The following is a 26,157-nucleotide window of genomic DNA, read 5'->3' on the forward strand; positions in this document are numbered from 1 at the left end:
GTGTGGGGGAACCTAGTCTTGGATTCAGGTAGGTACAGTACTTAAAAGACCAGAAATCCTTACAGATGAGTGCGCTTTGCCGCGTACCACTTATATGACTCAAAATCTGCTTTCTATTCTTCCTCCAAGGGACTCAAAGCCGCTTACAAATGTTTCCCAGGCAACTTAAAAGGCCAGGCTGCTTAGCTTCCGCTGTAGAACTTCATTGTGCATCTTTAGATCATTCTCTTGGCAATACATGTAGTAGTGAATTTCTATTTTGTCTTGCTACAAATGTGTACAACATACTAAGTGCTAGAAATAGATCCTAGCAACATGACTCCAGCTAACTTCAAGCTGTGGATAAAAGCCCGTGGCCCTTGGGTGTGTCAAATCTCAACCCACAATAGTAGGACCACAAAGCTCATTATCTGTCTGTGGAAAAACTTGCCCACTTTTCATAAGAATTCTCTTACAAGCAGAAATGAGTTCTGCTAATGCTTTTTCCCCCTTAAAGGGCTCTGTATGTCCAAAGAGCTTTTTTGCTTTTTGCATGCAGGCACGCACTCAAATTTTGACTCTGTCACTCTAGAGAGACAGTGATGATGATGATGACGACGACGATGATCGAAGCAGCGATAGAGAAGATGGACCTCTAGAAGAACAAATAGAACGCCTGCAAGAAAAAGTTGAATCAGCGCAGAGTGAACAAAAAAATCTCTTCCTTGTAATATTCCAGGTAAAAGCAGAAATTTATCTATCTATCTATCTATCTGTCAATCAATCAATCAAATTTGTACACCGCCCCAAACTTTCGTCTCTGGGCGGTTAACAATAGCATAAAACAAGGTTAAAACATTTACAAAAAACTTAATTTAACAAATTAAAAATAAACCAAAGATTAAAACCTAAAAAAATTTAGGAAGCTGAGAAAGCTTGGGAGAAAAGATGAGTTTTCAGGTGTTTTTTGAAAATTGCCAGAGATTGGCAGGGAGCGCATTCCACAATCTCGGAGCAGTGACTGAGAAGGCTCGTCTCTGTGTAGCCACCAAACGAGTTGGCAGTAACTGGAGACGGACCTCCTCAGTTGACCTCAATGGGTGGTGGGGCTCGTAGTGAAGAAGACGCTCTCTTAGATACCCAAGGCCTAAGCCATTTAGGGCTTTATAAGTTTTAACTAGCACTTTGGTTGGTCACATGGTCCAGAAACCTATTGGCAGCCAGTGTAGTTCCATAAGTAAAGGAAATCTCAGTGAGATAAGAGAGTGGGTATGATCTGAGATGTGAATCTCTGCTTAACAAATTCTAGAGCGTGTATTTCTGCCTTTAAGTTATAAAGTAAAAGTTCCATGCATTTGAGAACCCAGATTTCCAAACAATAGCAGGGACTTCTCTGTTCCTTCTGCACTTAATTCATAGCTGTGTGTTCTCAGGTTTCGTTACACCATCTCTCTTCTCTTTTTAATGTAAACATTATCTTGTTTGTGGAAGATGACCTCCCTGTTTTGAAAGGCTTTGCTCAGTTTACATCTGTCCTTTCTTTCCAGCGTTTCATTATGATTCTTACAGAGCATCTAGTGCGTTGTGAAACGGGTGGTATTGATGTAATTACACCGTGGTACAAGAACTGTATAGAGAGGCTGCAGCAGATATTCTTACAGGTTGGTCACATAGCTATCAAAATAAAATGGTTGCTGGAAAGTAAACGAAGATCAATTTGCATCAATCAATGTTATCCTTCACTGATACAATTTACATTTATAGGAATTAGCTTGAGAGTTTAATGTCACCAGAGATGGTCAAAGGGAAAATGTTTGTCAGTTTATAGTCCATGTAGATGGCTCTAAAGCTCTGTCTGAGCTCTGCAGTATTATTTGAGCATGTGCGTGCCTTGCTACTTGGTGGTAAAAATAATTTAAGAGGTGCATTGGTCTTGTGAGTTCTTTCCACTTTCTTTACAGCTTTAGGTGGTAGCTGATAAATAAGCTAGCTAGATAACACTTGATTTTGGTGGGGTCTTTGCATGAGAGAAGTTTTTTGTGGATTGCCTAATAAATCATCTTAATACAGATGCATTGTATCCATGAGCATACAAATCTAGACTTCTACTACTTCTCAGCTATAGAATAAAGTGGGGATTCCCAGTTCAGTGCAAAATGTGGGCTTTGTGCTTTCTCTTAGTAGATCACGGCAAGATCAATAGCAAGAGTAACTTGAGATGTCTCTTTCCGTCCGCAGCATCATCAAATCATCCATCAGTACATGGTGACCTTGGAGAACCTTCTGTTCACAGCAGAATTGGATCATCACATATTGGCTGTATTTCAGCAATTCTGTGCGCTGCAGGCCTGAGTGACTTTTTGCACAGGGCTTAATTGACTTCATCTTTTTAAACAAAAATGGGAAAATCTGAAAAGGGAAGGAAAAGGAAGAACCTTTTAATCTGGAAATGAGTTTACTGCTCTGTCCTAGATAAGCAATCCCGCACTCTAATGGGGCAACTGTTTTAGCAGTAGAGGCCTTACTCTAGTTATGACTGCTAGGTGATTTGGGATGGGAATAATGTGTGGATTTTTAATTTTGAAATGGTTTGAATGCTGGCTACTTCATAGCATTTGTTTTGTCCCCTCTATTGTTTGTGTAAAATAAAAAATAGGGAATAATAGAATAGGTCACCTTTGCCAGCCCTTACATATGAATGGATTCCCTCATAATAATAATGTGAAACAAGCCTCAAGACTTGTGCATCTGACTGAAGAGCAGCTTTTCAGTTGTAATGTTAAATGCCTTGGAAGCATAGGACATGTAAAACGCTAAAAGGTCAAGCGTGCCGAGTAGCCTAGAGTATATGTTTGTTATCAAAATGAATTTTCACAGTTGGATGAAACATGGTTGAAATACAGTCAAGATATGTTTTTTAAATCTGTCTACTGTGTTAAATTTGGATCACATATTTCTTTCAAAGAACATGCAAGAAATATCTATTTAGTATTGACTGAAATTCTAAATACTTCTCTCCCATATATAAGTGGGGCGGGGCGGTGCTTGACAACAGTAATTTGCCTAAGGCCATCTGTGAGCCATGGTTGCATTAACTTTTGAACTGGGAACTTCACCTACTTTGGGGGTACTCTGTGCTCCAGAAAGAGGCATTCTTTCTAGGAAAGGGACTGGCCATAAGCTGGTCATCATCTTTCCTCCTCTAGCTCCAGATCTTATCTCCTTCTCTTTGCTAAGGCCGCAGACTCTGGTCTGCTCTCTTACTAGGTCAGGCAGACGGCAATCAGGACTGCAGTGGGTCATGCTAAACATTCACACTTAACCTGGGAGTTTGTGGGGTGGGCAGCTGACTTCATAGGCATCTCAGAGCCTTTCTCAAACATCTAATTTAATAATAAGATTATCTTAATAATGTTTAAAGAATTGTTGGGCCTAAATAAACTCTTGGGGGGAGAGATGGGATTTGAGTAGCTGAGTGAGGTGGGCACAGGAGTGGAAGCATTGTTGGAAATATGCAACAGTATTTCAGTTTTGGAGATCATTCATGTTGAAGGAAGAATAGTTCTTCCTATTCAACAGTAACAGCCAAAAACCACTTTGTGTTGTAAAACTGGAAGGTACCTACAATGCCTATAGAAAGTCTATACCCCCTTGAACCTTTTGCTATGTCATTGCATCAAATGTGCAAGCATTTAAATGAGGTGGTGTTCCACTCATTTAATATGCTCCACACCTTTCATAGGAAACGTGTGTGTGTGTGTGTGTGTGGGCGGGAAAGCATACATCCAAAATACAGAACTGAAATATAACAATTGAATGAGTCTTCTCCATCTCCCTGAGTCAATACTTGGAAGCACCTTTGGCAGCAATCTCAGTAGTGAGTGTGTTGGGGTAGTCTCCACCAACCTTGCACACCTAGATTTGTCATTGACCTCTTGGTTGCTTCTCTGATCACTCTCCTCCTTGCTTTGGTCATCCAGAGATAGTCAAGGACTTTGTGATTCTTTTATACCCTTCCCTGTGCCTTTCCACAACTTTGTCCTGGAGTTCTTTTGACAGCCCCTTGGTGCTCATGGTTGGGTCTTTGCTTTGTAATGCTCTAGCCAACAGAGGGAACAAACAGGAACTGCTGAATTTATCATATGATTCACAGTAATTTAACAAGAGGGGGCAAATCACTTGGTGTCCTTTTAAAGGCGATTGGTTGCACCAGAGTTTACAGCATTACGGCGGGGTTGGGCGGGGGAGACTTCTCCAAGTGTTACATTTCAGTTCTGTATTTTGGATGAATGCTTTTCCCCCCCAATAGCACTTTGTTTCCCACCACATTCACACAACTACACCCTGAAAGGTGTGGAATATGGTGTGTTGAGTAGAATAACACCTCATTTAAAAATATGCACATCTGATGCACTGATACAACAAAATGTGACAAATGTTCAATGGGTGTAGATTTTCTCTAAGCACTGTATATGTAGTATAGCCTGGTCTACTCGCTTGTACGGAGCTAGAACCCTCAGATAACCTATGTGGGAAGTCACATGCATAGTGGGACTGGGAAACGCCAAAGAACTCTGTGGCAAAATGTTTAAATACACTACAGTCAGGTAATGCATTGTAGCAGAGGGTTTGTTTTAAAGCTTCGAGTTATTTGTGTGTGGGTGCTTCTATGGCTCTAATCTTGAAACAGCAGTTGCTTGATGGAGTACATCAAGTCCTATAAATCATATGTAAAGACTTGAACTGTTTCACATCATTCTTGTTGAACTTTGTGTGCACTTAATATGCTTTTGGTCAGCACACACATTCATTAATCCTTTAATTTTTTTTTTAGTTGTACCACCAGCTATTGGAAGCTCCTTTTGAAGTAACTGGAACCTTTCATGCACACTGCACATTTACAGAAAGCTAATACTTTCAAGGGACTTGAATGTCTCTTCTCCCTGAACCAAATGGGCTCAAATCAGGTCTGAATGATTGGACAACCATTCCAGCCAGTGGCTCGCTTTTCTCCCCATCTCAGTGTACCATGTATTATAGAATAAGTCCAAACAGTTTCTAGCCCTGCCAGTAAGAAAGCTATTTCCACTTTCTGGCCATTCTGGTATAGAATGTGTACTAACTAGTGGTAGCTCTCTCGGGGCAAAGACAGATGGGGGGAATGAATAAATCCAAGTTTGAAATCTTTCCTCTATAAATTAGCACTTCATACAATAGGCAAGGACATCATAACTGGAAAATTACAGTACTGATTTAAGCCTCTTTCTCCTACTACAAAATCAGATTTAACAGCATTTTATTTGTGGGTGAAGATTACAATGTGATTCTAGATAAATAAGGGGTCTCCTGATGCACTTCATTTTATTACATACAAAAATCTACTACAAAAGGTTCATTTAAGGTAAAACTAAGACCATCCTACATTTTTTCATATATTAATTCATGACCACATGTGTTACAAGTCTTTTTGTACAGGTCATCTTCCATTTCTACTTCAGCTCCGTATTCATGTTGATGCATACTTGTGTCTTTTTTCCATACACTGCTCCGTACAGCACGGCGTAGTTCTGTTACCAAGTAGAAAAAAGTTAAGCCGGTGTGATTCCTTAGAGATTCTGCACATTCTTACTCAGAACCTGTAGGGCTTTACACTGGGGTGCTGGTTTGGGCTTTTAAATACTGCAGTATAGTTACATGGGAGTAAAATACTTAGCCAAGGACAATTTTTTTTGAACCTGCAACCAGCAGAGACCTATAGTATTCTAGATACCTCAGAACAAATAAGTCGTAAGAACAAACTGAGGGATTCTCAACGTGTGGGTCCCCAGATGTAATTGGACTTCAACTCCCATAATTCCCAACCAAAGGCCACTGGGGCTGGGGATTATGGGAGTTGAAGCCCAATTACATCTGGGGACCCACACGTTGAGAATCCCTGATCTAGGCAGTCTTGGTGGTTAAATGTGGGTACAATACAAACTTTTCCTAGAGAATCAGACAAAAAAAAAATCAAAGGTGTAAAATACAGAGCTATTTAGGTGGATTTGTCTTCACTGTTTGGCTAAAATGAGATTAAGCCAGTTAAATAAGCAGTTGCACAGAGTAACTCATTGCCAAGCTGCATCCCTTATGTAGGCATCAGGTAGAATCCAGCACAAAAGCTAGGTGCCAATGTCCCTCAAGGATTACACACTATAATATTTAGCTCTAGAAAAATCAAGTTGCATGACCAAGTATTTCCTTTATTCTACACCAACAGCCAACTTCATTGGGCATTGCTATGTTCTAGTAGTACATGAGGGAGAGAACATATTTCCATATTGTTCATAACTTTTAGAAGTCTCCTCTCTAGAGGAAGCCAGCAGGCCTCTTCATAAGGGAAGACAAGTATGTCATGCATCAAAATTATGTGGATTTGTTTCCCCAAGCAGTAGTGTCCTAGAGGGGCAGGGTATAAATATTTTAAATAAAATAAATCTGAAGATATTTTGGTAACATCAGAAAGGGTCAAGACTTAAAACTAAACTTCTGCACAAGTCAGCTTCATGCATATTCATTTTATTTTTCTGGTGGGCACAACTAGTCTTAGTAAAGCTGCCTGAAGATTGATTATGCTGGAAATTGTCAGTACTGACTCTTGATACTCCAGCTATCCATCTATTAAATCCACTAATATGGTAAACCGAGAGTTCTGAAAATAATTACTAGCTCTTACAAAACAGATGGCATAAATCCCAACACACCACCACTTAATAATCAAACTTTTCTCACATTTTCAATTTTTTTAGATCTGTGCTACAACTGTTTTCAGCTTCCCCCAGCTTGCACATGAAAGCAGGGACTGGCAAAGCAGGTTGCCACACAAGCAAATGAAGCATTGTGTTAAGACCAGAGTGTGAGGTTTTTCTTACTGGCAGACATGCAGGTAATAGGGACTCTAAGAAGACGGTTCTATTTACCTTTGACTTTTTTATCAAACTTTTTCTGCTTCATCTTCTCTCTGTTGTCTTGACGGCTTTCCTTAGCTTCTTCTAATGCTTCTTCACTACCCCAAATTTCAAGAGAGCGCTGTATTACCTGCAAAATACCACACATGTTTAAGCTATAAATTGGTAGCTGGAATCAGTTATGCAGCATCTTCACTGTGGTACAAGTGATCTCTGTTACGATGTACCCTGGCCTGGATTGAGATGGCTGACCTGTATGCAGCTAGTATCCGAATGGACCTGCTAGGGCACTGGATAACTTTTTGGCTCCTTCAATCCTCTAAAAATCGAATATAAAAATTATTGGTGGAATCCCTCAAATTCCACTCATATCTCATCACACTTCATACAGAAGTGATGCATCATTGACTATATATACTTCCAATCCAACAAAGGCAATTTGTGCAGAGAAACAGGTCTTCATACACAAACATGCCAGAGGGTATTGCAGGTTTCATGAATGCTGTTCAGAGTGAACAGCACCACTGCCCACTCTAACCACTCCAGATGTACTCTAGTACAAAAGAATGAAAGAAATATGAAGTTTGATGGTGACAGGGACTAGCTGAAACACTCAACAGCAATCTCAAATCTAGAACATTTATACCGTGTACAATAACCATTTTTGTCAGCCTGAACCCATGTTCCCAGTACAACAGATGGGACTGAAAAACATGTTGGATCAGATCCCCCAACATGTTCTGTGGAGCCTCTTAAGGTACAGCAGTTGCTTTGCACAGTTACAGTGTCTGCACCAGCCTACCCCAGGGACAAGGAGGGGCTGGAGAAGAAGCGGGCAGCAGGCTGCTTTTCCCTGAAGAATGCTTGTATACGAGAGAGAGAGAGAGAGAGAGAGAATATGAATAACTTTTGTTGCTTAGCAGCCTGCTCTACAAACCAAATGTACAGTATACAGGCAAGTGTCCTAGGAGATCCTGATGGTGTTTTTATTTCAATCTGCCATTGTGAAAGAAAAGGTTAACAGCGACATTTCTAATGGAGTCCTTTGTCATGAAGCTTGGACCTGCTGAAATGCTCCTTTGTATTAAAAGAAGAGCAAAGTGGGCTCTATTAGTTTTATTTAAAACATCTTGTCAGGGGCATACCAAGGCTGGAGTGGGCCTGGAGACGAGATTTTTAAAAGGATCCCTCGCTGCCTTCCTCTCCTGCTCCTGGCCCCATCTCTCTGCTGCAGAAGAACTTTAAGGACATGTGTAATTTAGTGCAGCAGCTTAACAGAGGACAGGAGACTACAGCTACAAGGTGTAAACAGCAGCAGAACCAAATCATACAAGAGTCTCAGCTTTGTGAAATACAAAGGGGCCATTCATGCTGGCTACCACAAGATCCACCACCAGAATGGTGAGCTCTCTGCCTGCTGCTGCTCCTGCTGCAGTGACTACAGAGAGAATGAGCAGCACGTTAGCAAGCAGCGGCAGGCTGCTCAGTCTTGGAGCCTCTTGGAGCATGGGGCCCCGGGCGACCATCCCTTGGGGGCCCGGTCAGAGGCTGTGGGCCAGGAGACATTGGTCTTCCTTTGTCTTATTAAAGGTACACCCATGATCTTGATTTATTTTAAAATATTCTTTACTGGATTTTGTCATTTTAAAATATTCTTCACTGGATTTTGTAGGACTGGGTTGCATAGAAATCTAAATATAGCTTGGGCTAGTAGTGTATAACACGCCTCTACAACATGCAGAACAAGATAGGATGGAAGCTGGGACCTCCTAATTTCTGTCCACTGTCAGTCATTTGGGAAAAGGATGTACCTTTTTCAGAGAATGGGGGGGGGGGGTTTTAAATAAAAACCACCATTTTTTCATCAAAATACATTAACCAGCTGCAATCTCTGGTCCTGAAAACAGTAACATTTATCTTAAAAACCAATGCATATTAAAACACATTTATAATGCAACAAATTCAGAAAACATATGGAAACAGGCATGAGAAAAGTCCCATATATGGATATGAGAAGCCTTAAGCAAACATTAAATCCATTTCTTTAATACACATTAACTATATCTCTATTTACTAGGCCTGTGCAAAGTCGGATAGGCAATGTCGGAATTGATTCAACATTGCTTGCAATTGGGTTGGGGGCGGGGGAGGGAGAGAACGGGCCAAATCCCAATCCAATATTGGGTGCCCAATATCAGATCAGAATTGCAAGAATTCATGTTGGAAGCACAAAATGGCAGAAGCCGCCATTTGGAAACCCAAAGAAAATCACATTGTTCCCCATAGAGGTCAATTGGGAAATGGAAGCGGGGGAAACAGGAAAAAATAAGTGGCTAGGCCTAAGACTTTGAAATTTAGTACAGGTTGCAGGACACTGTGTAGTGAATCTGAAGCAAATCGGACAATCCCAAGTATTTTAATGATTTGTTTTAGGAGATATTCTCACACAAGTGCCCCATTCTGGCAATGATTGAACAGTGTTCTTGAGCAACACCACCATTCTATCATTGCCAGAATGATGCTCTTGTGCAAGAATACCACTTTGCCAAACTAAACAGGTGTTCTTGCATACCTGTTCTTGCAGAAAAACACCTCATAAAACAAAAAAATAGTTATAAATTGCAGGGTTGTCCAAATCACTTCAAATTCACTACAGAGTCTTTCCATCCTGTATTTAACCTCTGCCAATTTTTGAAGTCCTAGGCTCAGCTCTTTATTTTTCCTGAATTTTTTCCATTTCCCCATTGACTTCTATGGGGAACAATCCAACTCCAGCCTGACATCCGACATCGCTAGGGCCTCAAGAATCTGATTCAGATATTTTCAAAATCAGATTAGATTGGATTTGGATCCAATTTTTTTGTATGTGCACAGCCCTAATAGTTACCTGTGACTAAAAGCAAAGTAAGAAAATTGTAAATGAATGGTACGGTCTGATATGTCAGATTTTGCATTTCACTGTCAGTACTGCAAACTTTGCCACCTAATAGGGCAGCGGGGAAAGGACTTGACTAGCAAGCCAGAGGCTGCCGGCTCGAATCCCCACTGGTATGTTTCACCTATATCGGGCCGCAGCAATATAGGAAAGTGCTGAAAGGTATCATCTTATACAGATGATGGGATGGAGATGGCAATGATAAACCCCTCTTGTATTCTACCAAAGACAACCACAGGGCTCTGTGGTCGCCAGGAGTCGACATCAACTCAATGGCACACTTACTTTACTGCAAACTTTAAACTGCAGATAACAGTTGTGTTGCAATCTGAAACTGCAATCTGGAAAATAAGGTTTCTGAACAAGCTACAATACCTGTACTTTTAAGTAAAGTTTCATGTCACCCCACCGTGGATTATGAGGGTTTTTCTTCAAAATAAATCTGAGCACAGGTTCTCTCTTGTCAAAATCACAGTCTTTCAGAAGGTACTCTTGCTTTGCTTCAGTCCTTGTTATGAGCTTATGCTTATCTTCAACATCTCTGAAATAAGACAGTCCAAATATTTGAAACTATAAGTTTCAATGTATGTTTTCATGTTTTCAATGTATGTATAAGTTTCAATGTATGTTTTCAATGGATTTCATGTATGAAATCCATCTTTATTCAGTTATGGGTGTTCCATCAAGTTAGTTAATCCAGCCATGGATTACATTTTAATGTTATGTTAGAAGATGCTCCCCAGTATAATTTTTCAGGAATGGCACCAAAGCAGTCAGCAACAGATGAAGTCATGATCCAGCTCAGCATTAAAGACCCATTTAATTCAGTGCTAAAAGTTGAAGGCTGCAATCCTATGCAATTCACTTGGTCGTAAATCATAGTGAACACAACAGGCCTTACTTCTCACATATAATAACTGCCCAGGGCTGCCTTCTCCCTCAGAGCAGCAAACTTCACAGCTTTCCAACTGGCTGTTTCACTGGTTAGATTAGAATATCTAGACTCTGAAGTACTTTATACTTATCCACGTAAGAGAGAGACTTTCTTCCGGACATCCCATCACAATCTTTAGAGAACCTTGTTATTAACGTTTCAGGAACCTAAAGGAACATGGCATGTAAGGCCTTCCCGACAGCTACTCCCCAATTTTGAAAAAAACCTGTCCTTTGGAGATTTGCCCAAACTAAATCTTGCAGATCTTCTGCATCAGCTGGACCAGATGAAGGGTTAGCTAGCTTCCAACAGTGACCAGCCATATGCTTCAAAAAAGCTCATGAATAGGACATGAAAGTAGCCATCCTCTCACATGACTTGCTTCCTAGTAAATAGTATTTAGAGGTAGATGGCTTCTGAACATAGCAGTTCCTTCCATTCAGCTATAGCCACCTATCCTCCTTACTCTGTCTAATCCCCTTTAAAGCCATCTAAACCCGTGACCATTACCAAATTTGGTGGCAACCATGCATTAAGTATGAATTGTGTGAAATGTGTATAGTTGTGACATTTTATTTATTTTGCTTTTAAGCACAATGTAACATCTTTGGATTTTGTGGGACTGGGTTGGGCAGAAGTCTAAACACAGCTTGGCCTAGTAGCGGAAAACATGCCTATGTCTACAACATACAGCATAAGTTAGGATGAAAATTAGGACCTTTTTTGCTCAGCTAAAACGTATGCTATAGGAAACCTGAATTTCCAACTGTCTCTTACCCAATTTCATCAGTTTGGTGAAAGAAAATTAGTTAATATTATTTTTGCACAGATCTGGAAAAAGAACAGAACATGGATATACACAAAAATCAACAAAAACAACCCAAAAAGAAATGTTCTAGAGAGAAACAGTTAATCTTTAGTACATTGGCCAACATCCCAATGCTGTGCAAGGATATCGCACTAGCTGGTTGCACAAATTCTGAAGCTTGTGTTCCAGACTAGTGGTGTGTTTGCACAACTGGTGCACAACCTGTGGCTTGCCTCATGTATTAAAGGGAATTTATGCACAATAGCACCATTTAAATAATCCCTGTGACTTCACAGAGCGACGCAATCTTGCACTATCACAGCTTTGTTAGGGCACAAGTAAAGTATTAGGAAGACAACCATTGAGTGTTTTGTCTTTGTTATACCTGCAATTATCGCATGTTGCTAGATCAAAGTGGTTCATGAGGTAAGAGTCCATGAATTCCTTACCACATTCTCCACAAATAAGGTAATCACATTCTAATACAGGCCCTGTTGAAAAACAAAACACCATTTAAGCCTTTTAGATTTAAAAAATCCCAAAGTATCACATACTAAAGTACTTTTGAATCCAGCAACAGAAGTTAAATTTAAAATGAAAATAAAAATGACACAGATTATCCTTCCGGCTTTACAATTCATGAATCTTCATTGGACATTCTTTTATTGTCCTGTGTTGATAACAAGTGTGCAGATGGTGAATAGTTATATACTGATTTTCAACAAAGATTCCTGAAGCGGTTTACACAGAAATAAATAAAATAGCTCCCTGTCCCCAAGGGGCTCACAATCTAAAAAAGAAACATAGGACAGACACTGGAAGGATGCTGTGCTGGGGATGGATAGTGCCAGTTGCTCTCCCCCTGCTAAATAAAAACAATCATCACTTTTCAATGGTGCCTCTTTCCTCTGTTAGCATACTCCAGTGCTGGCTCAATCCACTGGGCTGCCCAAGGCAAGTCTGTAATACACTGCTCACCCCACTCCCTGGGAGAGTCTGGTGCCAAGTAGTAGCCACACTGGCTTCCATGTGGCTGACAGTGCACTGCTTCCTCTTGGGATGCACACACTCCCCTTTCCTGGGGCGGCTGTGCTTCTCGCTCCTCACTGTATCGGGCAGCTTCTGTTGCCTGCAGATTTGCTGACCTGTCACTGCTCCTGCCTCCCTTCCATTGCCGTGTGGACAGAGAGAGAGACAGAGGTGGCAAAACTGCAGGCTGTCCGACAGGGCAAGGAAGAACAGGCTGCCGCATGCACTGATCCCAAAGCAAGGACAGAGCACACACTGCTTGCTCCTCCTTACTGGTTTTGCTAGCCCCTAGCAGATCTCCTACGGCTTCTCTCTACAAAACCTATTGCAGATCTTCAGGGGGAGGGGGGGAAATTGGCAGTTTTGGTTAGTCCCCATTTTCCTATCAGGTTATTTTCTACCAACTAAAGGCAAAAATGGCTCAGGAACAGCCACATCTTCTCAATTTGCCACCACTTACCGGGGGGATGCACAATTTTTTCAACTGTGTGTTCTTCCTCCTCCTCCTCCTCCAGAAAAAATCCTGCCCCCGTATCTATTATTTTTGGAGGTGCTTTAACTTTAGAGCTGCCTGAAAGGATAAAAGTTGACAAGAAGGTAATCTGTTGTATTCAGTTTGGGAAAGAATTTTGATACCATTTTTCTGTTTTAATATCTGTATGTATTTTTTCCTGAAAAAAATTCACTTAAAAAGGTTAAATATGCACCTGTATAGGTAAAAGAAATGTTGCTATTAGTACATGACATTGTTTAATAAAAAAAGATTTTGATGTCTAATCTTGCTGAAATGCTAACATGAACAATCCAAGGAAGAGGTCTTGATTTCAACTTCCAGTTTAGAAAAGCATACATATAGACACCCACACACACTTCTAAGGTGGCTCTAATTCTGTTTAAGGGAGATGAGCCTGCAAGAAACTTCATCCAGTGATGCTGTATGGTCCACAGTGCTTCATACATAGAGACTTTCAAGCCCTGCCCTCTGTGTAAGTCCTAGAAAGCACCCCTTGCTCACATTGTCAGGGGTGTAACTATAATAGGGCAAGGGGAAACAGTTGTATGGGGGCCCACTGTCTCCCCCCCCCAGGCAAGTCACATGACTGACACCCCCAGCCTCACACCTGCCTGGGCTTCCTTCAGTTGTATTCATCCTCCGAAACTGATGTGAGTGTTAAGACCTGGAGCTACCACAACAGCATGTCTTTCTCTAGTACCATCAAATGACTTGCATCGTCCACAATTTACAAAACCTTAAAAAAAATTTAGGATGATGTTCTATTGTGGCACATGAAAGAGAGAGATTTTACTCTGCTTGTTGTTACCACTATTCAGCCACATTTAAGATTTCTTTACTTCATGAGCTGATCTGGGGGGGGGGGCATTTTAAAATCTTGTCTCTGGGCCCACTCCAACCTTGCTACGCCCCTGCATTAAGTTGTCATATTTGTTGTTCTATGCTGTATCAGGACTTTCAATTCATCTATCTTCATATTATCAAAATCTTTGAGTTAAGACAGTTTTCCTGTTTGCCCAGATGAGCCAACCTCCTAGACAAGCAGGAGGGCTGGAAATGGAAGGGTGAAGGGGGGGGGAATCAGAGTGCTTTACACTCATGCTAGGAGTTGTCTGGATCTCATTTTTGCATGGAGTATATGGATGCTCAAAAGCAGCAATGATTATTATTAAAAGGTTACTTTTCAGTGACAAGAAACATTCCTGTAGACACTGTAGTATCAAATGGTTGGGAAACCTAGATTCAAACCCTACCTTAGCAATCAATAGTTCTCTCTCAGCCTCAGTTTCCCATATGTAAAGGGGGAAAGAAATAAACTACTACAATATCAGACTGTTGCAAGGCTAAAGAATAAAGAGAATTTTGCACATCACGACACTGCAGTCTGATGAGCACTCAATTTGAGAGTTGTCTCATTGAACTCAACAGAATTGGCTGGCAATAGACACGCAAGATTCACAATGTAGGAGCACTATGGTGTATTATATGGATCCAATACAGAGTTCAAGCACATCCTACAAACAAAATAACGGAGCAATCCACATCATATCAGATTATTAGATAACTTTGCTACATTTAATTTTACAGATTAGCAACCTGTATGGCTACATTTTCTACGTTGTCAAATAACTTACGGACCCAATATGAGATTTTACCATGTGGCTCCTTCTTAGCAACAACATTCTATACAAAGCACATGTGCTTTGCCATGGTTTCCATTATTTCATTTTAGATATACAGTAGAGCCTCCTGAAGCTTGGGAGGGAAGCTTATTTTGTCTGCATGGTGAAGGCATCCAGAGAGAAAGATGCATTGCCTCCCAAGGACCTGAGAAAGGCTGGAGGCAGACAGAGAATGCATGCTTAGAAAAGGGAAGGATCTGCGAGAGTGAGATTCCAATAAGATTACTTTGCATCCACGGGGCAAGCAACTTAGAGAATCTGCCTTGCAAAACTGCTAGGGCTATTTTAAAAATTAGGTAACTGTACTCAGCACTGAATGGGAAAAGAAGGGCGTTTCAGAATGTCAAGAGTCCAGAAGAGTCGTCGGAAATCAGACCTGCTACTTTCACAGACTTTAGCCACTATGTCAGCTATGTCCTCCTCCTCTCATTCTGCTCCATGGTCTGCACACCTCCCTTTCAAGCTAGCAGCAGGCTGAAGCACGCAAACTGCATGGATCTCAGTCTGTCGTGTCGCCTCGCCTCGCCTCATGCACTATCCTGCAGGCCAAAGCAAACCTTCACCAGCAGAAGGGTAGGGTCTAGTAGCCAGCCTAGCCTGCCTCAGCATCAGGGCTCGCTGACGGTTCCGCTCAATCTTTGCCTTCATGGCTGCAGAGAGGGCAGGTGTCTCCCCAGCAGCAGCAGGTTTCGCTTCCATGACCAGGGTCAAAGGCAGAAATCTAAAAATGTAAAACAGAAATTATAATAAATACTTAGCGTTTGAGTGGTGCTTTTGAGGGTCCAAAGTGCTTCATGTTAATTATGTTGCAATCCTTATCGTTTAGGTATTATTATTTTATTTTTATTTTTATTATTATTATTATTACATTTATATCCTGCTCTTCCTCCAAGGAGCCCAGAGCGGTGTACTACATACTTGAGTTTCTCTTTCACAACAACCCTGTGAAGTAGGTTAGGCTGAGAGAAAAGTGACTGGCCCAGAGTCACCCAGCGAGTCTCATGGCTGAATGGGGATTTGAACTCGAGTCTCCCCGGTCCTAGTCCAGCACTCTAACCACTACACCACGCTGGCTCTCTGTTGAAGATGTGGGCCAAGCCCAAGAAGGAATCGCTTGTCTAAGGCCACTGTGTGAGTTCATGGCAAAGAGAAGACGCAAACCAAAGACAAGACTCACCTTACGCAAAATGATTACATGCAACATGGACATGCAACATGATGCAAACCGGGTTTACTCAACACATGCCTGACTTTCTTTTGCAACTAAGAGCAGACATTTCAGGGAACGTGGAATATCAGTGACAAGGCCAGGCACTGCCTGCAACCTGCAATCTACCAGCTAGATTATTGTAAGCAAAACGTATCAAGGCCCCCAAGTATGTCAGTGGATGGCACCTGGCTGAGTTTGTGCTTCGTAAAAGCTTGCCAAACACGACTACACAGTCACCTGGGTGAACATTCCTCCTTGAGAGAGCTGCTCTCGATCTGCTCTTCTTGCTCGCAGTCTGAAAAGCCTATGCAACAGCTTCAGAAGTCCGTTATAAGCTAGTCTGACAGCATAGGAATCCCAGAAAGAATGGTTAAAACTGGCAACCTCACTGAGTTAAAAAATAAATACATCACCGAGTTGAGGTGTCCTTTTACATATGTCTGAACAGATCCAGGATCCAGTCCTGTGACGGGGCTGCTCTCTGGTGAAAAGGGCTGTTGCTTTTTTAAAAAGTTAGTACTTTTTGTTATGGAATGGTGGCAAATGAGTCTGCTGATCCAAACTGCAGCCAATCTCAGCTCCCTGGCTAATGATCCATGCTGTCATATATATTTTACAGGAAAGCTATCTTGATTGGCCCCGTGAGTTGCTTCTCTTATCCCAAAATTGGTTTGCTTTCTACATACTCCTGACATCTATCAGATGAAATCAGATAAATTTATTTTTCATCATGCAGCACAGCAGCAGCAGTTCCCCTTAGTACAGCAGTGAGGTCCTCAGCTATTCACAGACAGCAGAAGAAGTCTGAGAATCTTTACTTCAAAATGCATTTTCCCTCCATTAGAAGTTGTGGATGATATCCAGACTAACATAGCACTGGTGTTACTGGCAGCGGGGGTGCAGGAACTATTTTTGCCAATTACCCCTTCCCTCGGAAGCCCACTGTGCTTCCCAAATATATTCCATGAGGGCCACAGTGAGGCACACAGGAAACACAGTGAGCTTCAGAGGGAAAAAGAAATCAGTGAAAATAGGCCCCCAACCCATATAGTACCAGCGCTGTATTAGTCTGGATGTCAGCCTGTGTATACAGGTGAAACTCGGAAAATTAGAATATCGTGCAAAAGTCCATTAATTTCAGTAATGCAAATTAAAAGGTGAAACTGATATATGAGACACACGCATTACATGCAAAGCGAGATAAGTCAAGCCTTAATTTGTTATAATTGTGATGATCATGGCGTACAGCTCATGAAAACCCCAAATCCACAATCTCAGAAAATTAGAATATTACATGGAAGCAAGAAGACAAGGATTGAAGAATAGAACAATATCGGACCTCTGAAAAGTATAAGTATGCATATATATTCAGTACTTGGTTTGGGCCCCTTTTGCAGCAATTACTGCCTCAATGCGGCGTGGCATGGTTGCTATCAGCCTGTGGCACTGATAAGGTATTATGGAAGACCAGGATGCTTCATTAGTGGCCTTCAGCAATTCTGCATTGTTTGGTCTCATGTCTCTCATCCTTCTCTTGGCAATGCCCCATAGATTCTCTATGGGGTCAGGTCAGGCGAGTTTGCTGGCCAATCAAGCACAGTACACTGTATACTTTTCAGAGGTCCGATATTGTTCTATTCTTTAATCCTTGTCTTCTTGGTTCCATGTAATATTCTAATTTTCTGAGATTGTGGATTTGGGGTTTTCATGAGCTGTACGCCATGATCATCACAATTATAACAAATTAAGGCTTGACTTATCTCGCTTTGCATGTAATCCGTGTGTCTCATATATTCAGTTTCACCTTTTAATTTGCATTACTGAAATTAATGGACTTTTGCACGATATTCTAATTTTCCGAGTTTCACCTGTATATAGCAAGGAATTTAATTACAATTATCTTTCAAGACATTACAGAATTAAGAACAGCCCTGCTGGATCAGGCCCAAGGCCTATCTAGTCCAGCATCCTGTTTCACACAGTGGCCCTCCAGATGCCTCTAGGGAGCCCACAAGCAAGAGGTATGTGCATGCCCTCTCTCTTGCTGTTGCTCCCCTGTAACTGGTATTGAGAGGCATCGCGCCTCTGAGGCTGGAGGTGGCCTACAGCCATCAGACTAGTAGCCACTGATAGACCTGTCCTCCATGAATTTGTCTAAGCCATCCATCCGTTTAAAGCCATCCACCCCTGCTAACTTGATAAAAAGCACCTTTTAACGTGGTGATTCTCTTTTATTTAGCAGGGGGAGAGTAACTGGCCCTATCCACTCCCAGCACAGTACCTCCAGTGACTGTTGCTGGTGTCTATCTTATGTTTCTTTTTAGATTGTGAGCCCTTTGGGGACAGGGAGCCATCTTATTTATTTATTATTTCTCTGTGTAAACCACCCTGAGCCATTTTTGGAAGGGTGGTATAGAAATCGAATAAATAAAAATTAATAAATAAATATTTTTGCTAGGAGATCAGCAATTTTATTTATTTATTTATTTATTTATTTATTTATTTATTCAGTTTTTATATCTCCCTTCCAGAAAGGCTCAGGGTGGTTTACACAGAGAAATAATAAATAAGGAGGCAAGTCTCACAATCAGTGAGACTCACCAAAATAAGGTCAGCGGGGAGAGCGGGCTTGACCCTCTCTCCCCGCAGATGATCTAGGCTGCAGTCCTGGGTGGCTGGATCGGCTGCCCATGCGACTGCCGGCTCCATCACGGAGCTGGAGGGGGATGCGGGGATCGGGGGCCATGTGGCCCCCAGAAGTTCCAGGATGCCCCACCTGAGTATGCAGGGCATCCTGGAGAGACTCCCAGGGCCAGGAGGCTTGTTTCAGCCTTCTGGCGGGGGTCTCCTTGTGTGTTGACGCAGCACAGAGCCGTGCTGTGGTAATACACGGTCAAAAAGACGGGGTTAGCAGAGCGCTCACTCCGCTAACTTCATCTAAGGGGAGGAGTAAGTTAGCAGGTTACCTGCTTTGGAGAAACCGGGCTCATCTGCAAGGTTCTCAAGTTCTGCCAAAATCAGGTTAGGCTCCTTTAGCCTGATTTTGGCTGATCATGAGAATAGCCTCAAGATGGATTTCACATTTGAGTTCCTTAAAAACTCTTTTGTGGATGCCATCTGGCCCTAGCCATTTTTATATCTGGCCCTGGTTAATTTTTCAATCTGGATCGTGATCCTTTGCCATTCAAGATATATAGGTTACTGCGCCTGCGCAGAGACCTCCTGGATATATTGAACAGAACACTCAGAAAAGTAAAACAGAAGTGAAACAAAAACACTTGTTTGAAAACACATAGATTACACAAGTACACAAGGAACATACAAAGAAGTTACTGTGGCATAATCTTCTGTGGACTACAGCACCCTTTAATGGGATACATTATCCTTAGTTCAAAGATACATACACACACACTTTCAAATTGAGGACAATACATAAAGTGCCTAATGAAGTGGGTTACTGTCCATAACAGAGTTTAGCGCAATAAATGCATTCATCTTTAAGGTCTCACAGGACTCTTGAGCACAAAGATTTTTGCCTGCCAAACAGGTACACCTAGACTGCACCACGTCCAAAAAAGAGACCACATTAACTGCTGATCTCCACCACCGTGAAGACATAGAAGGCACACAGCCTTGACACACTGACATCCGCCCCCCGCCCCATCTATTCTCGGCAGCAGCATCTCTTCCCCGCGCGCGTTCCACCTGGAAAAGAGAGGAGGCTCGCAAAGACCCTTCCGGGACGTCAACGCCGCAGAATCAACTTACATAAAGACAGGATGACGCCGTGCGCGCAGGCGCCTAGATTCGAGCCCTCCCTGTTGGGGACGCGCATGATGTGACCGCGCGGGGAGGGGCGCGCACCTTTAGAACCCACCCCCTTGCGGGCCCCGCCCTTCCGGAGCGCGCTCTCGAGGGTGTTCGCGTGCATCGTGAGCTAGCGCAGTAGCTTTGCCGCAGTCCAATCCGGTTGAATGAGGGAAGTGACAGGAAAGCGGAGCCAATTTTATTCCTAGGTCTCCGTCTGCACACGAAAGGGACCTAAATAGTCTTGAAATTCGACGGTACATTTGAGTGCGTTATTATATATGTGAGGTTTTCTGACCACGTGGAAAACTAAATGCTTACTTTGTTGTAGTTCCGGCTTCAAAGGCTTCAGCTTCCGATAGACATGTCTGTAAAAAGGATAGAGTAACACACGGCGACCACGTGCTGGGTAGACTTTTGACACTATTCTTTTTTCAGGGCAGAAGAAGGGAAAGCTGCCCATAGAAAATGGTAGAGACTAGAGAGACACATTTCGGATTTCAGCGGCTTAGCTGTGACTGAAGGACAGCATCAAAGACAGTATTGGAAAGAGTGTATTGGAAATATTTCCGTGTATTATTTCAAGTGAAAAACAAAATGTTAGGGATGCACACTCTTAATTTTATAAAATTACTTCCAACAACTCGTCGAAAAGGAAGTGCTTTACTATACACAGCATTTGACGCAACCACCCACATAAAGGCCCATTAAGTTAATGGGCTAATTCGAACCGATTCTATAGACTACGGCTGCAATCCCAGCCTCGGCACATTTTCTTGTCCCGTGGAACTCGGGGAGAACTTGCTTCTAAATCGGCATGCCCGCCCAGACTTATGAGAAAAGGATGGCGGGGGGAGAAGCGATCAAATCGCCGCGGTGAAAGGGAGGAAGAATTCAGCCCCCATTTCCTTCTCCTTCCGATCTATGCGCTGGTGTGTGAAAAAGTGGGGGGCGAGGGATGGGCAAATCCCCGCCGAGTCTAGGGGCAGATCCAGCATTACAGTGCTAAGGGAAGGCAGAGACGACGGACGGGGTGGTGGGAACAGGGGAGTCTTCACACTAGCGCCGTAAGAGAGTGGCCTTCTGATCGCGGGCTGGGCTCCCCTCACACTCAGAGTGACACGCCTACCTTCTTTCGCCCTCCGCTCCGCCACCCTTCTTCTGTGCCACCCAGTCCTAGTCTCCTCCCCTGGCTGCAGCACTGCATAGGTTTGCAGTCTAAGAGTGCTCTTTTGCTTTAAGTTGCTCAGGTACCTACGCCATGCCTTCTGAAGCGTGGAGAAGGGAGATACATCCACGTGTATCTGCCCTCTCACGTTTGGGCCGAGGTACTGCCGCCGCGCAACCCTATGCATCCTTACCCAGTATAGCCTGGGTAAAGGTGTACTGGGGTAAGGCTCAGTGCCCTACAACTCTGACTGGCCTTAAATTGGAAGCTGGAAATCCTGTTAATTCCAGTGTAAAGCAGAAATCTTACGTTCTTGTTCACACATCTGTGGCCATCACTTGATGACTGGAGCCCCTCCGGTGATGACCTGCATGTGTGAATGGGCATCACCATCACAACACCACAGACAACTTTCTTATCACATCATCTCAAACACAATGCTTTTCCATAGTTCACAGCAGGGGTCCTGAGCACATGAGGCATGATGGCAGCAGGGTTCCTTCCTTTTCCTGCAGAGAGCTCTGCATACATACAGTTGTGCATGTGAAGCATCTAAGCAGGCTTTCAGGGGCGTAACTAGGTTGGAGTGGGACCTGAGACAAGATTCTTAAATGCCCCCCCCCATTAAATGACTTCACAAGGAAGATCGGGTAGGCGCTGGGTGGGGGAGAGCCATTGAGGGGGGCCCCCAAGGCGGGGGCCCCCAAGACAACGGCCTCCCCCTGCCTAATTGTACTTACGCCCCTGCAGCCTTTCAAGTATAGGCTGGGAGTGGTGGTGGTGGTGGAGGGGGCTGCTCCTGCCTTCCCACTTTGCCTCCCACCCATATGTGCATTTAACTTTTGAAAGGGAGGGCTTACTCCTGCTAACTGGGCAAAGAGGCACCTTTTAACCTCGTGATTCTCTTTGTTAAAAAATAGCAGCGGGAGAGTAACTGGCCTATCCACCCCCAGCACAGTACCTCCAGTGACTGTTGCTGGTATTTATCTTATGTTCCTTTTTAGATCATGAGCCCTTTGGGGACAAGGATCCATTTTATTTATTTGTTATTTCTCTGTGTAAACTGCCCTGAGCCATTTTTGGAAGGGTGGTATAGAAATCGAATAGATGATGATGATGATGATGATGATGATGATGATGATATCAGCCAATTACAAAAAGCAACTTTATTGGGAACAGCCTATATTCTGCGACAATATCTATAATAATAACAGCAACAACATTGATTATAAAATTCAGCCATCCCAGATCCTTGGGAAGGACTCGATGCCTGGATAAAACCAGTCAATAACACCTGTCTGACTGTGTAAACAACAACAACAATACATGCAGTAATACAGGGACAGAGGAACCAAGTGGTGAATAAGCACATGGGAAACCATTTTTACTACCTAGGAAGTGCACTTAAGATTGCTTAAATTTTAGCTTCTATTTAGGGAGAGTGGGGAGGTGGTTCCTTCCTGCTCTCAAGTTTGAAACAACATGATTATTTCTCAGGAGCAGGGGCGTAACTACCATTAGGCAAGGGGAGGCGGCTGCCTGGGGGGCCCCATGCCTCGAGGGCCCCCCCAGAGGCAAGTCACATGTGAAGTGTGTGTGTGTGTGTGTGTATCAGCGAGGGGCCCATCTTAAAATTTTTGTCTCTGGGCCCACTCCAGCCTCATTACGCCCCTGCTTAGGAGCACTTTTTATTTCTTGCAATTTCATGTTGAATACAGTCAAGAGAAGGTTTTTGAACCTTGCTCTGAATGTTGCCTTTCTACAGTGAGATGTCTTTACTTTTCCGCACCAAAATCTGCAATGGCACCCCTGAATATGGGGGCCTCCATGCATCTCCCCAATCAAGAGGTTCCCCCACGTAATATTTTCTTTAAGCTATACACATAAGGTGAGTAGGCTGCTTTTTTTCTGGCCCCCAGACATTTCAAACAACTCTGCACCTGTCAAAATCGGCTGGACTGTGCCACTGGAATCTACCACAAACTCTCTATTAACCCCTGCTAACTTGGCAAAGAGGCACCTTTTAACGTGGTGATTCTCTTTATTTAGCAGGGGGAGAGTAACTGGCCCTTTCCACCCCCAGCACAGTACCTCCAGTGACTGTTGCTGGTGTCTCTCTTATGTTTCTTTTTAGATTGTGAGCCCTTTGGGGACAGGGATCCATCTTATTTATTTATTATTTCTCTGTGTAAACCGCCCTGAGCCATTTTTGGAAGGGCGGTATAGAAATCGAATTATTATTATTATTATTATTATTATTATTATTATTACCCTGGTTTCAACATTGAACCTGCTCTAGACTCTACTATGTGACAGAGGGCTCAGGCCCCACTGAGGTATTAGCATGATTATCAGACTTTTTGATGAGAATTAGAAGTAATCATTGTCAGTGTTTTTATTCTGTGTCAAGAACAGTGTTTTTCAATTTGTCTCCATTCAGGAATCCTTTCCACATTGGCTTTTTTGCCCAGAAATGCCTGTCTATTGCAGACAATGCCGGGGAATGCTCTCAGCTGCACACAGAGTTCAAGCAGGACACTGACCAGGCTCATTGGGTCTCACTGTCACCATGGATTAACTGAGAGCTCCCCAACACACAATGCACTTGAGGGAGCTGCGCTTGAGGAACACAACAACACACTTCAGGAAGACTGGTAATGATGGGCAAACTATCCTTAAAGGAGCTTTTATGCTGTTACTATGCTAACTAAGTTACTGTGCTAACTCACTAAGGAACCCCTATAGGGCTGCCAACATTTCATTGCCAGAATGAGGGACGCAAGTTCCCGAATGAGGGACACAAGTTTGGGGGGGCTGTCTGGGGGGGCTGTCTGGGGGGCACTGGGAGGTATATGCAGTAGTAATCAAGAGCCTGAGTATCATTTTTGTATATGTAATTGAATTATATGCTATTGAATAAATGAGGGACAAATGCTGTCTCTATAGGGACTAACATTTCATTCCTGAAATGAGGGACAGTTGGCAACCCTAAACCCTTGATACGCTTCAGAGGAATCCTTTCTTCTGCAGAACGCAACCAGTATAGTGCAGTGGTTACAGCAACAGGCTGGGGAGACCTGGTGAGTTCAAATGATCACAACCACAAATCTTACTGGGTGACTTCAGATCAATCACTATCTCTCAGCTGAACCTCTACAGAATTAGCTGAAGTTCTATGCAACATTTACTTGAGAGGATCCTTTATTAGATTTGAAAAATAAACCATATTAATCACAAACCTGTCAAAAGAACTTACACTGAGGACCTCACCTTTCAATACACTCACATAGACACAGGTAACACAAAATAACAAGCCAATAGCAAACAAAAACTGGCATAAGGCCTATAGAGTGGTGGAGCTATTTGACTATTTTGGTTTCCAAGCTGTGTCTATTAGGTTGCCCATGAAGAGAGAAGGCAGTAATCTCAGAATTCTTAAAAAATAAAAACAAATATTTCTGCATTAATGTTGCCAAGAAAAAAAGAAAGAAAAGCGCTCCCAGCAAATGCAGGTAAAATCCAGTGTCTCCTAGGGGCTTGGTTGGGGTGTTGAATTAGGTCAAAAGGGCTGGTTTCCCACTGGAGAAGGGGAGGCTGAAGAAAGGTAGCCAAGGCCCCTACCTGTTCTGAACGCCATTTGCTTGCAGATAGAGCACTCCCTTTTTGCATACAGATCTCCAGAGAGTATGCTCAGCCTGCCTAAAAGGAGCCTGGAAAATCAGATGACTGGACTGGCCTTGTTTGCTGGCTATTGGTCAGAATAGGTGACTGTAAGCTATTCTGACTTCTGATTGGTTACGGGCAGAGCTAGTCCCGACCCACCCTTGCCGGGGTGGGGGGGAGAAAAGAAAGGCACATTGTAATTTGTGCTGTGGCACTAATTTTTCAATTTGGGTAGTGACTAAGTATGGTAATTACTTCATTTGGGGGCAACAGATTCCACTGAACTCCCTAAGAAGGAGGAAATGACTTTACAAAGGAATTTAGAAAAAACCATGAGCCAGTGCCATCTACTGGCAAGAAGTGGAAATGCAAAAGCAACATTCAAATAACAGAGACAGACACACAGAAAGAAAGTCAGGAAGAGATGCAATACCACAAAAACCAAACTTGGGGTTTTGTGATTATTTAGCAAAGCACCAAGGAAGCTACCACTCCAGTTACAGAGTGCAGAGTTTAGTTGTTGCAGCTATTTAAGTAACACACATGGAGATCACTGTAGAATCTAAACCAAATTGATTTATTAGTGAAGTACATTTGAGATAGGAAAGACCTATCCTATCTATCAGCTACATAATGAATAGGTAGGGGAAGAGAGAGATGTTTCCATCTTCTCTCTAGGAGGAAAGGAAGAGGACTGACTCACAACAGGAAGTACCTGAGGAGTCAAGGCAGGGGTCATAGAGCAGAGGCAAGCAGGGACAGGTAAGGAGAAACCCTCACTAACTACCAGGGGCGTAGCAAGGTTGGAGTGGGTCCAGAGACAAGATTTTAAAATGCCCCCCCGAAGCTCAGCTCATGAAGTAAAGGAAGCTTAAATGAGGCTGAATAGTGGTAACAAAAAGCATAGTAAAATTTATATATATATCTATCCTATGTGCCACAATAGAACAACATCTTAAATTATTTTCAAAAAGGTTTTGTAAATTGTGGACAATGCAAGTCATTTGATGGTACTAGAGAAAGACATGCTGTTGTGGTAGCTCCAGGTCTTAACACTCACATCAATTTCAGAGGATGAATACAACTGAAGGAAGCCCAGGCGGGTGCGTGGCTGGGGGAGTAAGTCATGTGACTTGCCTCTGGGGGTCCCCCCAAGGCAGTGGGCCCCCAGACAACTGTCTCCCCTTGCCCTATTATAGTTATTACACCCCTGCTAACTACCTCTGTTCCCAATGCCCCTAGTGGTCATTAGGATAGTTTGTGCAAAAGGTCAATGCACTGGAATGCCACCTCCAACAATACCTGCTCTGCCCCAAATGAGGAGCCTCCTCTGATTCCAACCATATTTCTTCTTGTGAGTATTTCTTGGAAAACCCATTTGTGCAGGGAAAGTAAATCAGATGAATGGTACTCTGGACAACAGACAGCAGAGTGCGCTGCAAGCTTTATGGATCTGTGCCTTGCTACCTTTGTACAAGTAG

The 26,157-nt window shown here is 42.9% G+C and overlaps 2 protein-coding genes across 9 annotated transcripts in view; one reads left to right on the forward strand and one right to left on the reverse strand.

The window, feature by feature from the left end:
* The window catches only part of LOC128344063 (nuclear cap-binding protein subunit 1), a 47,392-nt gene extending 44,491 nt beyond the window's left edge, over positions 1–2,901 (forward strand). For all 3 annotated transcript variants that reach the window (XM_053293498.1, XM_053293499.1, XM_053293500.1), the window contains 3 exons: positions 572–718; positions 1,527–1,640; positions 2,218–2,901. In XM_053293498.1, the coding sequence (XP_053149473.1) occupies positions 572–718; positions 1,527–1,640; positions 2,218–2,331 (375 nt within the window). In that variant the 3' untranslated portion in view covers positions 2,332–2,901. The remainder of the gene's footprint in view (positions 1–571; positions 719–1,526; positions 1,641–2,217) is intronic.
* A 2,420-nt stretch (positions 2,902–5,321) lies between these two features.
* On the reverse strand, positions 5,322–24,716 carry XPA (XPA, DNA damage recognition and repair factor). 6 transcript variants are annotated; one of them, XM_053293504.1, is made up of 7 exons: positions 24,635–24,716; positions 15,386–15,549; positions 13,093–13,203; positions 11,989–12,094; positions 10,237–10,402; positions 6,939–7,056; positions 5,322–5,546 (listed from the first exon to the last, which is right to left on the reverse strand). In XM_053293504.1, exons 2-7 carry the CDS (start codon positions 15,525–15,527, stop codon positions 5,398–5,400), a joined length of 792 nt encoding a protein of 263 aa, XP_053149479.1. In that variant the 5' UTR covers positions 15,528–15,549; positions 24,635–24,716; the 3' UTR covers positions 5,322–5,397. The 6 variants fall into 6 exon arrangements, with proteins under 6 accessions (XP_053149479.1, XP_053149480.1, XP_053149478.1 ...); XM_053293505.1 differs by lacking the exon at positions 24,635–24,716 and adding an exon at positions 20,975–20,992; XM_053293503.1 differs by lacking the exon at positions 24,635–24,716 and adding an exon at positions 20,167–20,270.
* Between the last annotated feature and the right edge of the window lie 1,441 nt (positions 24,717–26,157).

This window comes from Hemicordylus capensis, chromosome 2 (genome assembly GCF_027244095.1).
Source record: "Hemicordylus capensis ecotype Gifberg chromosome 2, rHemCap1.1.pri, whole genome shotgun sequence".
NCBI classification, from domain to species: domain Eukaryota; kingdom Metazoa; phylum Chordata; class Lepidosauria; order Squamata; family Cordylidae; genus Hemicordylus; species Hemicordylus capensis.